General features: G+C 40.1%; 1 protein-coding gene across 13 annotated transcripts in view; it reads right to left on the reverse strand.

Moving 5' to 3' along the window:
- DENND1A (DENN domain containing 1A) overlaps positions 1 to 15,313 on the reverse strand; it is a 191,789-nt gene that overhangs the window by 109,074 nt on the left and 67,402 nt on the right. For all 13 annotated transcript variants that reach the window (XR_011803981.1, XR_011803979.1, XR_011803980.1 and 10 more), the window contains 3 exons: positions 5,836 to 5,905; positions 4,641 to 4,721; positions 2,456 to 2,509 (listed from right to left, as the gene is read on the reverse strand). Coding sequence is in view for 10 of the 13 variants with exons in the window: in XM_072025263.1 (XP_071881364.1) it covers positions 2,456 to 2,509; positions 4,641 to 4,721; positions 5,836 to 5,905 (205 nt within the window). In the remaining 3 variants the exon portion in view is untranslated. The remainder of the gene's footprint in view (positions 1 to 2,455; positions 2,510 to 4,640; positions 4,722 to 5,835; positions 5,906 to 15,313) is intronic.

Consider the following 15,313-nt stretch of genomic DNA (forward strand, 5'->3'; position numbering starts at 1 on the left):
ATAACAGCCTTTGATTCATGAGCATTCATCACGTCTCCTGCTCAAATGTTTTGGGAAGCTGACTCATACCTTTGAATATAGAGCGAACATCACGAGCAGACATAACCAACAGAGCATAAATACAGCTATTCTTTGTGAAGCCTTCACTGTGTAGTGTGTATGTTATTAAGCTGCTCTGTATTAGTTAAAGAAGGCACAAGCCAGAAGACCTACTTTTAAACCCTGTCACTGGTTACTTACCATTACTAGTTCATTTCTCTCTGCCCTCTAATTTACCAGCCTGTAAACTGGAAATTAACTTAATTCCTTATTCTCCAGGTTATTTGAGATTTAGCAAACAAAAACTGTTAAAGTTTGAGATGAGTAGTATAAAAGAGATTAACATAAAATATTCCCCCTATAAACAAGTAACCATGTCTGGATTAGAACAGAGAATACACTAGATTGATAGCTGGTTTAGATTTAAGAACTGACTCTGGAACTACCTCTAACGTATCGTATTTCTAGAAAAATAAAGTGCCTTAGAGCAAAACCTACATCTATTGAGTTTACTGAGAGGATACATGTCAGCACGAAAAGTCTACAACATAGAAAAGCTAGCAACAACATTTTTAAACAAAAATAAAAAGCCCCAAGTATAATCTGTTATACAAACCATCCATGAATGAGAAATAATGTCTTGATGATTCCCTTTTCTTTCTTTCATGCCATAAACTGAGGTTTATGGTGCTAAGACAGACCTCAAAATACTCAGGGAAGAAAACTGAGATGTCAGACATAGAAAATTGGCTAAGAGACATGGCAGGAGCATATTAAAGAATATCTAAGAGAAGCAAATGCCAGCACTGTCTTCCCACAGGCCTATCATCTGGTTAGAAATCTGAGGCATGCTGAAAAGCATACAAGACAATTTTGTGATGCTTAAAATGTCTCAGAAAAAGTGGCCCTAAATAAACAGGTATGTTTAACATTTTCAGAAAACTACCTTACAAACAAACTATATTTACTGGTCTCCTATGTCATTCTTTCAGAAAGGTCTCACTGAATGACTATTAGATCTGTTTTTGTTTTTGTTTTGTCCATATCAATTTATAAATTAGTACTTTGTCCTTAATAAGTTTCAACTTTAAATCACATATACAAACTTCTGAATGCTGTGGTATAAATATGATACAGAAGGAAGATGTTAATACAAAGAAAGAATGACAGCCTGAGCAGTTCCAGCTAATAACATAGCTTTGAAGCAGCAGAAGAGCCTATAAACCTACATGTTCCTCTGAATCAATACAAAATGGTTTAAGTAAGGATATATGATATCTGAATTCTGACAGCATCTTGAAGAACAAGCCAAGTTAATACCAAACTTGTATTTGATACTCCATAATTATTAGTAATATATATGTTTGAAACATTGAATTTTTCCACTGAAGATACCGAGTATCTAGATTATATCCTTGATTGATTTTAATAAGACCACTTTAATGAATAAAAAAATAAAAAAGCAATAATATATTGTTCTGAAACATTTTTTTTTTTAATAAAAACTATTTCAAACCAGTATGTTCTAATAGGTCAAAATAATTGCTTTCCAAATTTAGTTTTTAATTTCAGCTTCTAACATATCAAGAAAACCAACAAGACTATGGAAACAGCATGAGGTCAAAAAGTAGAGAATAAAACTTGAGTCTGGATGCAGAAGATAAAAATTATAAATGTGAAATCATTCAGCTTATTCTGGTCATCTTGATAAAGGGATTAAATTCCTTTCTATCCAAATTCTACATTTTTATATAAAGGAGGACTCATGTAGTACTCACATAAATGGTAACCAAAACTGTCTTGGGATTATTTTCAAGAATATTTCATAGACTTATTGTAAAGAGCTATCTGTCATGCAAATTAACACCATCATTTTTCTCTGATTTTTTTTTGAAATACTACAATGCCTTCACATACAGACAGTTACCAAATCCATGTTCTTTGCAAATTTTGAGCAGGCTAAAACTACAGATGTATAATTTAAATTTTCTCACTTATTACGACCAAGAAATTATGGAGACAGTAATAATAGTGATAGTAATAAATGGCTTCATGTTTTTTGTATAACTACCTTGACTTACAGCTTAAGATAATTATTCTGTCAATTTCCCAGTCATGGGTCAAATTTGGTCATTTGATATCTTTGCTTAATTTGAATGGCAAATATTAAAAACTCTCCTCTGTTACAATGTACTTCAAGAGGCCTTTTACTTATGTACTTCTGCAGTTGGAAACACAATTCTCCCCCAGACGCACTACTTAGTATAAATTAGCCACTTAAAATCTACTTCAACAACTAGCAATATTTTACAGAATACAATGTATTACCAAGCCAAACAGAGGTAAGGCTAGTCATTTATTTTACTGCTGATATTAAAAAGAAATGGCAAAGTGCCTGGTCCTCTGCAGTACTCACATTTTCAGGTATACTAGGAAGCTCTCTGATGTCAGGCACAGTAAAGTAGGAGTGCTATAAAAGAAGAGCAGAGAGTGATTATTTTCATACTGTCAAAAGCAATCTGAATTTATTGCTTCATATTAGTAAGAGCAGTAATAATAGTTGCTCAGCTAAGTAAAATTGATAGAACATTTGTTACCAACTACCAATATGACCTGTTTGTCCTGGATTTCAAAAGCTGGAATCTCAGATCACAAATGCAATACAAAATGGAATCAGATAGGAAGTACCAAATGCTACTGAAAAGACAGATTACGTTGTTTTGTTCTGTAGAGACACTGCCACAGGCTTGCACAATGTATGATATACGCCAAGAAAATTCTAAGGTAGTCCATAACTCAGACCAACTTCCCTCAGACCACTGCAAGTTGCATGATGATCTACAGGAAACAACGGCAAGCAGGTCCTTTTCTGACGAACAGCATTAGTAGGTTTGATTAAAGACAATAGTGATGTTATGGAAATTTACTGAGAAATACTTCTTAAGTTTTAGCCTATCTGAAACATATTAGTGAAGTAATACATTCCTTAAAGAATTTGAAAGACTACCAGTTTCTCAGTTTCACAGCCCATTATATTGCTACGTGTTTTAAGTGTCTGCATTCCAAGAAACCAGTTTTACTCTAGTTCCCATTCTGGTAACACACAACTTGCATGATTCTTGGTTATGGCACTGGGAAAGGAAAAGAAAGCATATAACTAAGGTGTTTCTGTAAACTGATGTTTATGCAACTCACAGTATGTTCAAAATTTTCACAATTTGTCTTAGGACTATTTATTAATTACTTGCTGAAACTTTAAAGACTGTTACAGTCCTGGCACAGTTCCAGAGTTGGCACAATTTTCTTTTATATTCATTTCATACATTTCAGAGCTTCGTGAACAGTCTATAACCTGCAACAGACACTAAATGTATAAACACAAACTTTTGCTTTTTGATACTTTATTGTTTTACTTTGGCTGGGAAGATGCAATGAAAGGACACAGCAAGAGAATACACAACAACATCACAAACAGTGGCCTCACCACAATTGCAAACAGGCTTGCAAACAGCCAAAATAAAACGCGTTAAGGTATCGCAGCAAACAGTCCCTTGGCTGCTTCTCCATATCCTTTCTTGCTTCATTGCCCACGAAATGTCTGGGGGCAAGGGGAGACCAGCAGCATTCCTTGAAACCACTGGTATGAAAGAACTGAAATATCCCAAATGATCCTCGGCTTTCAAGACAGCTCTTCCCCTTGGTCAAACAGAAACACTGTTCATAAAACAGCCAGCCTCCAAAGGGCTGGGACATTTCTACTGCCAGCTGGTGACCTAGCAAGGCCAAACAACTGTTACCTGTCAACTGACATTACAGGGCGAAGTGATGAGAGTAAGCTGCTCGTTGCCAAAAAATACTTTAGAAGAAGGAGTAAAGGAAATGAGAGAGGGAGAAGAGAACTGCAGCTACACACACCGCTAGTTTCACACTAACTCTAAATACTAATTGGCAACTGCAGCAATGTGCATCTTTAGTGTTTTTCCACAACAACCTGAAACATCAGGTTATTGTGCAAAATTTAATCTGAATAAAAACAAAAACAAAACAAACAACAGACTAACTGCAAAACACAATCCCATCTATAAAATCCCACCTCTATTCTTTCAGTGTTCTTAAAAGATACAAAAATGAAATAAAACCTTATTTGGGTGAGTCTGTTTCCTAGAGGGAAGAGGAGTAAAAGGAAAATTTGATAAAGTTAATACTCAAAATGCTGCTATGGCAGGTACGTGACTGCTCTCCAGTCTTGTCCCCCTTGCACACTCGCAGGGGCCGAGTTCTGCAGAAGTGTGGACAATAAATGTCATGCTGCTGCTCTGTGACCTCTAGCAGGTCGCAAATGATCTCGTGAGACATTTCCATGGGGAATACACACACTCTTCCTCCAGTCAAAGAACAGCATTTCAAAGACATTTCAGGTTAAGGAAAGGGAAACAGAGGGCCCCAAATGTGAAAAGGGGAATTTCACAGCTCTGAGTCCTCACAGGAAAACAACATCTGTATACCAAGTTCCAAAATGGAAAATTGCTTTTGACGTTCCTCTATTATGATATGCAATGAAAATTACACACCTTACTTCACGTCCCTCTCACTTCACTTACCACTCCAAGATGAACAGAGGTTCCCGGCTCAGGGATGGTGAGCTTATGTAGTGTCTCAAGGAGCTCGCTCCTTTGATTATCCTGAAAAAAGAAGAAAGCAAAGCAAAGCAAAACAAAACAAAAACAAAGGAACACTAAGTAGGAATTGCTACAAGCTAAACCCCAAGATGGAAGGACAGTGTTTGTGATTTGGGGGGCTAGAGAATTTTGAGGTATTGGAACGATCTGACACATCTGACTACAAACAGAAATAAATGGAGTTTCCTCTGATGGCTGGTTTTATAACACAATTTATTTATTTTTTTTAGATTTTTTTCCCCCCACATTGTATTTCCACATGTTTCTGCAACATGCTGAGTCACCAAGTTATGCACTACATAATGACTCGGCTTGGAACAAGCCAGTGTTCTCTGCAAATTCTTTAAAACAACTCACTAGCTCAGGATAAAATCAAAAGTATTTAGCCTTTTTAGATGAAGGTACAATCCTAAGTGATTCTACCTCAAACGTGAATGATTCTGACAAATGCAAAAATGCGATTATTACTACAAAATAGAACCAAATCAAAAATAGCAACTTGAGAAGATTATACTTGTAATGTTTTAAATACATGCAATTATGTGATTTTCCTGTATCATTTATAAAACTAGGGAAAAAAACCTTAATAGTTCACATTTTTACACTGTCTCAAAATTGAATTGTACCTTGTTTTGCTTTAAAAACAAAACCAGCACCTACATGGGCTAGGCTAGATAATGCTACGTGTGTACACGTTTTGCCTCAGTACGTCTAGTTCTATGCTTCTGGACATGAGAAGTACACTTGGGTAAGAGATCCGTCTGTCCAAGCTGCACAGAACACCACAGTATGGGAATTTTGTGGTTACGGTGATTTGTGAATGCAGTTCAGGTAATCAAAAGTGTGTGCAGTATGGACGGCTGCAGGAAGACCATGTGTTGGATCCATAGTTACGTTCTCGGATGTTATAATCTAAAAGCATATTTGTTTTTCATAGGCATTTGTCAAACTTTCAGCCTAGCTGAATATGGACTTCCATGTTATTGTACAGCAGAGATTCCTAATTCACTCAGCCACCTCTGATCTGAGCACTTCTTAAAACAGCTTGTTTGTTATCCTCTCTCCCTCATTTGATATTGGGGCAGGGAAGAGAAGGGTTAGTACTTTAGAATAATACCTGTCCTTTTGCTGAATAATCTGCCAAGACATTGAGCAGCTTATAAAAGACTTCAAACCATGGGAGGTAACTAAAACAAAAAACAAACAAAAAACAGGAAGAAACAGGAAGAAAAGGTATACATTCAACTTGTTATATTTCAGTTAATAAATCCAAGATTGCTAGCTTATATATATATATACATCCTCAACAACAGCATCTATTGGACATGACATTATAAATATCTGTTAGGAAAGCCACATTGGACCTTTTGTCTGAAGGAGAAGACAGCCAGAAGGCTGAAGCATCCCTTTATTTTGGGAACTGAGCATCAGCAATTACTCTTTCCCCGAGTTTCCTGCCACTTATGGCCACTAGGCTTAAAATAAAGCACTGGCTGTAAATAAACTTTGGTGTCAGGCAGGTCAATGCTGGAAGTCCACAGGAATTTCTTCTCACCCTATTTCCAACAAACACACAGTCCAATGGAAGTTTTTAAACCTATAAGATTTAAGTAGACAAATTTATCTGTGTTATGTATGGTGGAACAATTTTACTCATATCATTTCCTAAAATATATGATTAATAACTAGTATTCAGTACAGTTCCTGAGGATCTAGCAAACTGAATATAAGCAGTTGTTTTGGTTTTGAATCCTGATATTACCAGATTTTCTTTTATATATAATTATTTTTTTACATTGCATAACCAATACTTTGACTTTTTTAAAATAAAACGCTGTAACTACGGCTGTCAGATCTTATTCCACATCACATATCACCGTATTTACCCCAGTTACCTTAGTTAGGTAGAACAGAAACTAAGCAAATTTGCACGCAACTTACAAAAGTAATAGAGAAACAAAATTTAAAGACACAAACATGCAGAAAATCCTATCCTTTCCATTTACTTTATTTTTCCATTCTATACAATAAGACAGCTAAGATGTTACTTTTCATGACAGTGTGCTCAGTATGACTTTGTACCATTTCTTCATGGCACAGTTCTTTATCTCCATTCCTTTCTAAACCCAGCAAGGAATTTCCCCTCAGCTGTAGCGAATAGGAAGAAGTTTGCATGACGCACAAACTGCCTCTTCTTTTAATCACAGATGCTTTCTGAAGCAAATGGATTCTATTTTGATATAGTTAGACAGGATTTAAAGTTTGTATAAAATATGACTACATCCTGACATCTCTGAAGAACCGAGTGCCCCATGGTTCCCGACTGTACAGCTTGGGGTGATAAATGAGGTGAGAAGCTATATACGAGACAGATAAAGTGAACGGCACTCCATCACGAACAGTTGTTTGAAGCCTGAAAATGCTACTGTAAAATGTAAGTAGCTTATCGAAATATGCTGATAAGGAACTTAACTTTTCATGTTATATGACAGTATTATCGTTTAAATTAATATGCTCTAAGCATCTTTACAAACTGTGTATTAGAATAGAGCAGAAAGACAGACAATTACCACTTTAAACAACATTTAAGCTTGGCATGTATCGTAAACATTCAAGAAGGATTAGTCAGAAGATAAGTTTCTTTCTTTCTGTTTAGTTAAATAAACTTCAGCTGAGTTAAAAGCTATTACCAGAGTAACAAGAAATCCTCTCGAAACATATCTGCTAAGTAGAGATTAAGAACTTGGTAAACAAAGCCTTGCAACTATCTAACAGAAGACAGTCTAAAGATGAAAAAACAGAAAGCCAAGATGACAGAAAGCTCCCTAACGGTACGTAAACCTAACCTTATTTCAGGAAGGCATATTTAAAGTTCTGCTTAATTGCTCAGGAAATCAGTTGATATTTGAAGCAGACTTCAGCACAACCCAATGCACAGGGGGATTTACGCAGCTTTTGCTCAAGAGGTGCACAACAGCACCAGCAGCAGCAACAGAAGAAACACCCCAAAGTGCCACAAAAGCTGCTGTTTCAAGTAGAAAGTTTATGAACAAATGAACTACAGCCAATACTAAGTAGTTTTGCCAAATAAATATATTTATAAAAGATCTAAATATTTAGTATGGGTTCATATAAAGCACAGGGTAAAAGAAGCAAAAAAAAAAAAAAGCATTTATGAATTTCTGCAAAGCTGCCATAAACTGACTTTAACCACGTGACATAGCCAACATTTCACATCATGAACTGCTATCAGTTTAAGCTCTAACACCTTGCCCTACTGTAATATCCACATATTTATCATGCCTATTACAAATGACTTGCATAGAGATGTATTAGTACTGCAAGAAGTCACACTACTAGAATCAGTGGGGGGGGTTCATTCTGCTTTTAAACAACCAAAGGGGTGTATAAGAAACCTTAGAAATAAATTCAATAGATTTAAAATGTTAAAGGCCTAGAGTCCTTAGGGCATTTAGGCAACTCAGTATCCTTCACAGAATTTGGTGGAAATCTGAGCAAAGTATCTTGGTGGACTGCACTATAAAGAATGTAGACGAGATTATTTTCCTTAGTTACTATACAGGTTATATGTGTACAAATATATATACAGCATAAATATATATATATATATATCCGACGTATTTCCTTATTACTCCTGAATTGTGACTTCAGTTTTCAGTTTTTTTTTAACCTTCTGGAAGGAACAATAACATGAAACTCAAAACATACCAGTACAGTGGTCTCATTTTAATGACCATTTGTATTTGGAGATCCACACACATGGAAAACTTGGTTCAACAGGGCTGTAAACCAGGCACCTTAAACAACTGAACCAAACCTTCCAGCCCTGAAGGGTTCCAGCACGATTTTCACGTGAAAGGGAATCCTTAGGAATCCCATCTTACTTCTAGATTTCTTCAAACGCGATGTTGTTACGCTTCTACATACATACTTATTTTCAGAATATATTTATTAGAAACCAAAAAGACTACAGTCTTCAAGATGTCACAAAGTTATCTGGCAGTTCCAGTAAAAGAAGTTCTGCTCCGAGAGCCAAGGAAGTCCTCTGCAACCCCCTTGAGACCTCCCGGTTTCACATCCCTCCTTGTCATGGCAGGATTCAGGACATCTCTCATCCCGAAGGCTTTGGGTTTCTTAGGAAACTAACTTCTGCTTCTACACTAACTTCGGAAGTCATTGCATTTCAGTAACCGATTCCATCACTTACTAATTTACCACTCCGGAGTGGAACAGTTCTGCTTCTTTTAGAGCCCACTGTGATCAGCTAACTTCACAAAGAACCAAGAAATAGTTATCTGGAATTCCTTCCAGATATTTGCCGAGAGGAAAAAAGGTGTGGGTTTTCTCTTACAAAAAGCAACTCCACGAGGCAGCCTTAAAACACCCGTCCTGCAGGAGCGGGAGAACCAAACTCGTTCTGCACGGCGGCAGCGAGGGAGCACAACTGGTAGCAGCGCTGCAGATTTATGGCTTATGACTTGCTCATATTTAATTTGTAACCAAACACTTCCCCTTCCTCTTAGCGACCTTAGAAGTTTTGATTAACTCTTGTTTTCACAGGTCAGAGGTTAAACAAAGGAAGGGAAGCACTCTGGAGTGAAATTGCCCAGAGCACCGCAGCGTGGGAGCGCGCCCCAACGCACCCACGTGCACGCGCACCCCGTCCCTTGCGCCGCCCCGGAGAGGCGTCAGGCTGGAGGCTCTCCGGGGAACTGGAGTTAGAGCCCCCAGTAAGCGTGAATCAGAGCACAGCTGAAGAGCAAACAAAAATAAATGGGCAATAAAATTCATTTCAGTTTTACAATTTCCTCACCAAGACACGTGAGGTGGGCGGGTGTATATCCCTATCTGTATAGCAGTGCATTCGCCACAAATCACGAAAATGAAATCAAAGCCTGAGCAACGTGGGCTTTAGCTGCGAGACCGTTCAGCCCTTGGCCTTCCTCTCTGCAGAGCCTTCAGCGAGCAGCACGGCCCCGGCGCTGGAGCCTGGCCAGGCTGACGGGAAGCAAACCTGGGCACAGGAAAGCTGCTTATTGTGCTACATAAGGTCTGCACAACCTCCCCTGCACCAGTTGCACAGTACCTTATTCAGTAACTCATATGTCATCACCTTTTTAGTGCGCTCCTTGAAAGTACAAAACATCATTAGTTACATGTGTCATAGCAATTAGGGTCAGTCCAACCCTTAAGACAACAGAGCTGCGCTGCAGCTTGTAAATACAAACGTTTCCAAAGCGCAGCGCTCACAGAGCGCCGGTGCAAAACCAACAACTGACAGGCGAGGAGGCTGAGACAACAGGAAGGATCTTTATTTCCAAGATGTACAAAGAAGCGAACGAGCACGGTGCCGCAGCAGGGCTGGATGGTTGCCCTACGAGAGCTCCACGTCCACCAGGGCTGTGAGGAGCAGCGGGGCCATGTGCTCCCAGCACACGAGCTGGGGCACTGGGGCAGGGGACACTGGGGGGCTGCAACCCCACGCCCCATGGCCACAGGAGCAAGGCGCAGTGCCCGACGCTGCTCTCCGCACCCAGCCCATACTTCAAAGGGGACATGGACCAGAAAATGTCATCACCCAATACGAGCTGCTGCACAGATGAAAATGCTGCGCTGCAGCCAACTTAGCTTTGAATTTCTCAACATATTAATCTGCTCAGGTGTTTTAACATCTGAAAGGAAAAAACTACAACAGCAGCACATGGGAGGTCACATTCCCTGACCCCCCAAAAGGGTGGCAGCCGGAGTTGGGGAACATCAAACTGACCTTCCTGCCACGAAGGGACTGTGCTGAGCTGTGCACACACACACACACACACACAAACCGTGTGCAGGCAGCAGATGTGCACGCACACTCATGCCCCAGCAAGGCTGTAGCTAGGATGTCTGAAGAGAACTTCCTCCAGTGACAATAAGTTTCATGATTGCCAATGAAATTAGGTGGAAAACTGCATTTCCAGGATCTTCCTACTCTCAATGGCTTAAAAGCCAACAAACCAAAAGATAACAGCACTGCTTGTAATCACTTTTTTCTTTTTTTTTAACTAAAAAGAAAGCCCACCTCCACGTGGCTCATGCTCCAGAAGGCAGGGACGCTTTCCACTAGACCAGGTTGCATTTTTGCATTATTCCCAGATTTGTTTTAAACTTCCCTTTGATTAAATACCCACAGGTGATCTTTCATGATCCCATGAGGCAGTTTTACAGTTCTGTAGGTTAGGCATGGGATTTGCGCACATCCTTTAGAAGTATTTAACCCCAAAATTAAGGAACTCGGCCCACACAGAAGTTACAGACCTTATGTAGCGTCTTGAGCCTACACACTTGTCATTACCAAGAGCTTACTTTGGTGACATGCCACTGTGTATTAGTAATAGAAGTCAATCAGAACTCCCCCTTTCCTGTTTTCCTACCCAGCATGACCCCATCTAAGCAGCAGTGGTAAGTCTCCCTCACACACAGACCCCAAGCTCACCAAATACCGACCCCTCACGAACCCGACGGCTGCAGTGGCTCTTGCCGCAGAGTGGCAGCGACTCTTTGGAGTCTGGGGACGGGTTGCTGCTTTGGTTTTGTTGTTTGTTTTTTGTTGGTGTAGAAAAGTTACAGATGCTAGTGGCAGTAAGTTTCCTGGACAGAACAAAATAGTTATGAAATAGAGCAGTTTGGCACACGGGGCTTGATTTTAAAAAGGCAGGATGCATCGGACAGTGTGGGAGCCCAGCCATCACCACTGAAGCTACAAGAGGAAGGATTCCAAAGTCTGAGCCTGTCAAGGAACCTCTCTTCTTAAATCATGCTGAAATGTATAACGAAAGTGCTGGAAGAGAGTTCTAGATGTGGCAGACAATTGGGAGTTCCCACTAGGTTTGAGACATCTGGCATCAGTTGAAATCCATCACATTTCATTTGGGGATCAAAGACTAGTGTTAAGTCTATCCCAAGTTGAAACAGCAGATCCTGAACACCCTTTTCATCCCGACACAAATTAATCCTTTTTCCTTGAGCAGAAAAACAGCTCCTTTTCATTAAAGCCCAATCGTCTATGCTTACTGACCTATGTACTCTACTACTACGTTTGAGTGGAAATTTCAGTACAATTATGAACTTTGTATTATAAATCAGAAGTGCTCCCTATGCGCAACATAGGAGCCTGCTCACAATCATTTCACTCTCTGAACACTGAAGCTGCTGAACCAACATAAACTAATTCTAAAGCACATTGAGGTAAATAATACTTGGATTGTGTAGCTGTGGAGGAAGCTACACTATCCTTGTCCCTTACCAAGGACACTGATAAACAGCTGGGGTTATAAATTTAGGTTTTTATTTCAGATACATATACAATCCAGATAGTACTACCTCTGTAACACCATACGAAGTCTTTCCTCCTATCATTTCAGTGTGGCTGAATTATGTTTCCTATTGAAACAACATGCAGAAGTCAACTCACACAACTTCTCATCAGTCTTACCTCTAAAACAGTCCCTGCTCCTCCAAGTACTGCTGCACAACGTGAGGGTTCCTGCCACGTCTTGACTTTCGGAGGAAGCTGCCATGAAATCTTATTTGGGGAAATTTGTATTCATCTGCCAGCCAGTACTGGATGCTCTCATTCCTGACACGCATTCCGTGAGCCATCCCAGAGCACCCCAGAAGCGATCCACTTGCGAAAGAGAAGGCGCATCCACCCGGTGCTTCAGCCACCTCCTCCCCACCTTTCTGATGCCAGGGACCTGGGCTTTCCCCAAGGTGATGCACCAACTCGTTTTGTGGAAGCGCTACAAGGGAAGCTTCCAAGCCAGTCAGCCAGGGCCAAAGGTAATAAAAAGTGACATGATTTAATTACTTCTGTTACAGTTGTTCAGCAACTAAAGGAGGTGTGACATGAAGCACTAATTAATTAAGTAAAATTGCTTTCTGGTCAGTAGGCAAGACCAGTGAACTAGCTGGGCTAGCATGCAGTATTCTTAGCTTTACCTAATTCCACTGGTAGCAATACATTGTATTATTAACACTTGACATTTTTTGTTGTAATCCTTCTCACTGATATTTTACAAAAGTGTTTTGACTTGTAATCATGGTTAAAACTTTGGTAAAATCCTCAAAAAACTTTCTTTGACGTGCCTTCGTTATTCTTTAAATTCACTAAAAAACAGTTAAATTAGCATTACCCTGCTTGCATTTTGGACTCCACAGGCAAGACCAACTAATAACACCTTTAACTTTGAATGATCGCCTAGATACAAAGTAGGTCTCATTACAACCAACGAGGTGAAACACGCTCCTTGAGAGGATTCACCTCTCCTCTCAGGTTTGTAGCATGAGTGTGAATCATATTCTGGAGCCTTGTCCTAGTTTAACTCATTTCTAGTTTTCCTGTAAAGACTATGACCAACAGGGTTCACAACTTCCTGCCCCCTCTGGTGAGCCTGAATCCCTCCCACCCCACACAAGCCTAGGTGAAGGCGCTGAGCTCTGCACACCACCAAGCTCACAGTGCCAGGACTGCTCCAACTTCTGGAGCTGTACAAACAAGTTCACAAATTTTCTTACAGGATACAAACTTCAAAAACACGGAGGACTACATGCATTTAGTTTAACTGCAATCACCGCAAGACTTCTGCTTTGACCAGAGCTGGAAAACCTGACAAATAGCATGGACATGGAAGCAGCTCATTGTGAAGAGCATTAATCCACTCCTGCAGATTTGGGAGCTTGGGACATATCACCTCTGTATTATCAGTGTTAGAATGGGAGATCCCCAAACCTGTTGCTGCCTGCCTAAAGCATTTCCATACTCAGGTTCCTTTCCCTGTTCTCCCTACCCCTCACTCCCACGCGGCTCCTGGCAGCACAGCTCCGGGCAGCGCCTGCAGGACAGAAAAACGGGGGGGGCCTTCACTGAGAGCGCTCCGCTTCCCACCCGGGATCATCAGAAAGGCAGAAGTAGGAAGCAGTGAAACATGTCACGAGTTCAACTGAGATGCATGTTTCAGTATTGCAGAACTTTGAACTTCAGAACTATGATGCTTTTTTCTAAAGAGCTTTGTTGCAATAGCGCTGCAGAACAAGCTTCCTTTGGCACCCTCCCAGTAGCGACCCGTCGGTGCAGGTTCTAGAGTGAGATTTGGAAGCATTTTACTATTACGCTCCTCATAATTCAAACTCTGTTTTGTGTCTGCTTTTATAGGTCATTGTTGGCCAGATGGAAAATATTAAGGAAAAAGGATTGCAACTAAATCATTCGGCTGTAGTCTGCTGCCAAAAGGCCCCAGGCTAACTACAAGCAGATTTGCAAGCAGGCTCTGCTCCGTTACAATCTGAGATCTGGCACATCCTTTGCCCTGACTAACAGCAGGAGGGCACAGGGCCAGCTGAGAGCAGCTACTGTGCCAAACAGACTGTGCAGGTCTTGCTGCTTGAATGCTTCCACAGAAAAGGAGAATCGATGGGACTCTTTTGTAAACAACTCCCTGTACTTTCTGGCTGCTACCAAGTTCAGAAGTGGTATGATTTTATCCCTCTACAAAATTAATGTGAACGCACAGCTTAGACACATTACCAAAATCAACACGTAGAAAAATAAGCACCAGTGTTAAAGGATAACATCTAAACTTTCAACTAAGAATAGTGATGTATATATACACACATACAAGGAAAAACTACATCAAAACATTTTTTCTCCATCACATCGGACAATAAGAACAGTAACTAATGGCTAAACATTAGCAGAATAAAGTATTCTTAGTATATTCTTTGCAACCTCTCTTTTACAAGAAGGGACTGCAGAGTTGATGACTGGAAAACTTAATTTTAATGCTTATTTCTAAGATATGTATTTCCCAGGAGACACCTCATCTGCCGTGCAGCTCGTGTATTCGATTATCAGTCAGCAGGTCCGGTTTGTGCAGGTAGCTCAGTGAAGAAGGATAAAAAAGAGGGGGGGCATTTTCCTAATACTAAACAACTTAGGCCTTATGCTTTCAACATTTTTCCCCAGATGCTCATTCTTTCAGTATCTGCCCCAACTGGACCAGATCGGGTATGGCTTTTCACATGGGACAGGTTGGGGGTGGGGGTGGCAGGTTGGCATTAACATTTAATACTATTTTATAACAATTTTTTCTTGCAATAAAAGTCAAACCTCAAACCTGATAGATGGGTATAAGTCATGGCTGTTTCCAGTGGAAGGTAACTGAAAAACTGATAGAAACGGGAAACTTCCATTTCAAACAGCAGCTGATCACATGCATTAAGCATCTATAGCAAAGACTCCGCATGCCCCGTTCAACCACAAGGCACGAGAAACAGGAACAAAGGTGTGCATGACAAGGCAGAAGACAGCCAGTCTTTTCATTCTTGGCTTCTCTCAATTCATTGAAAAGTCATATAACCAGTGTCCTTCCTTTACCTAGAAAGACCCTGAGCTCTTTCAGATTATTTGTTATTACAGAAAAATCTGGAGTTCAGCACTTGTAGTGTTTTCTGTCTTCTTTAATCTTTTTCTTCTTGCCATTAGTATAACACACGGCGGCATCACATCATTTGCAACCACAGTGCAAATCAATAAC

The sequence above is a fragment of the Anas platyrhynchos genome, chromosome 18, assembly GCF_047663525.1.
Source record: "Anas platyrhynchos isolate ZD024472 breed Pekin duck chromosome 18, IASCAAS_PekinDuck_T2T, whole genome shotgun sequence".
Classification (NCBI taxonomy): Eukaryota; Metazoa; Chordata; class Aves; order Anseriformes; family Anatidae; genus Anas; species Anas platyrhynchos.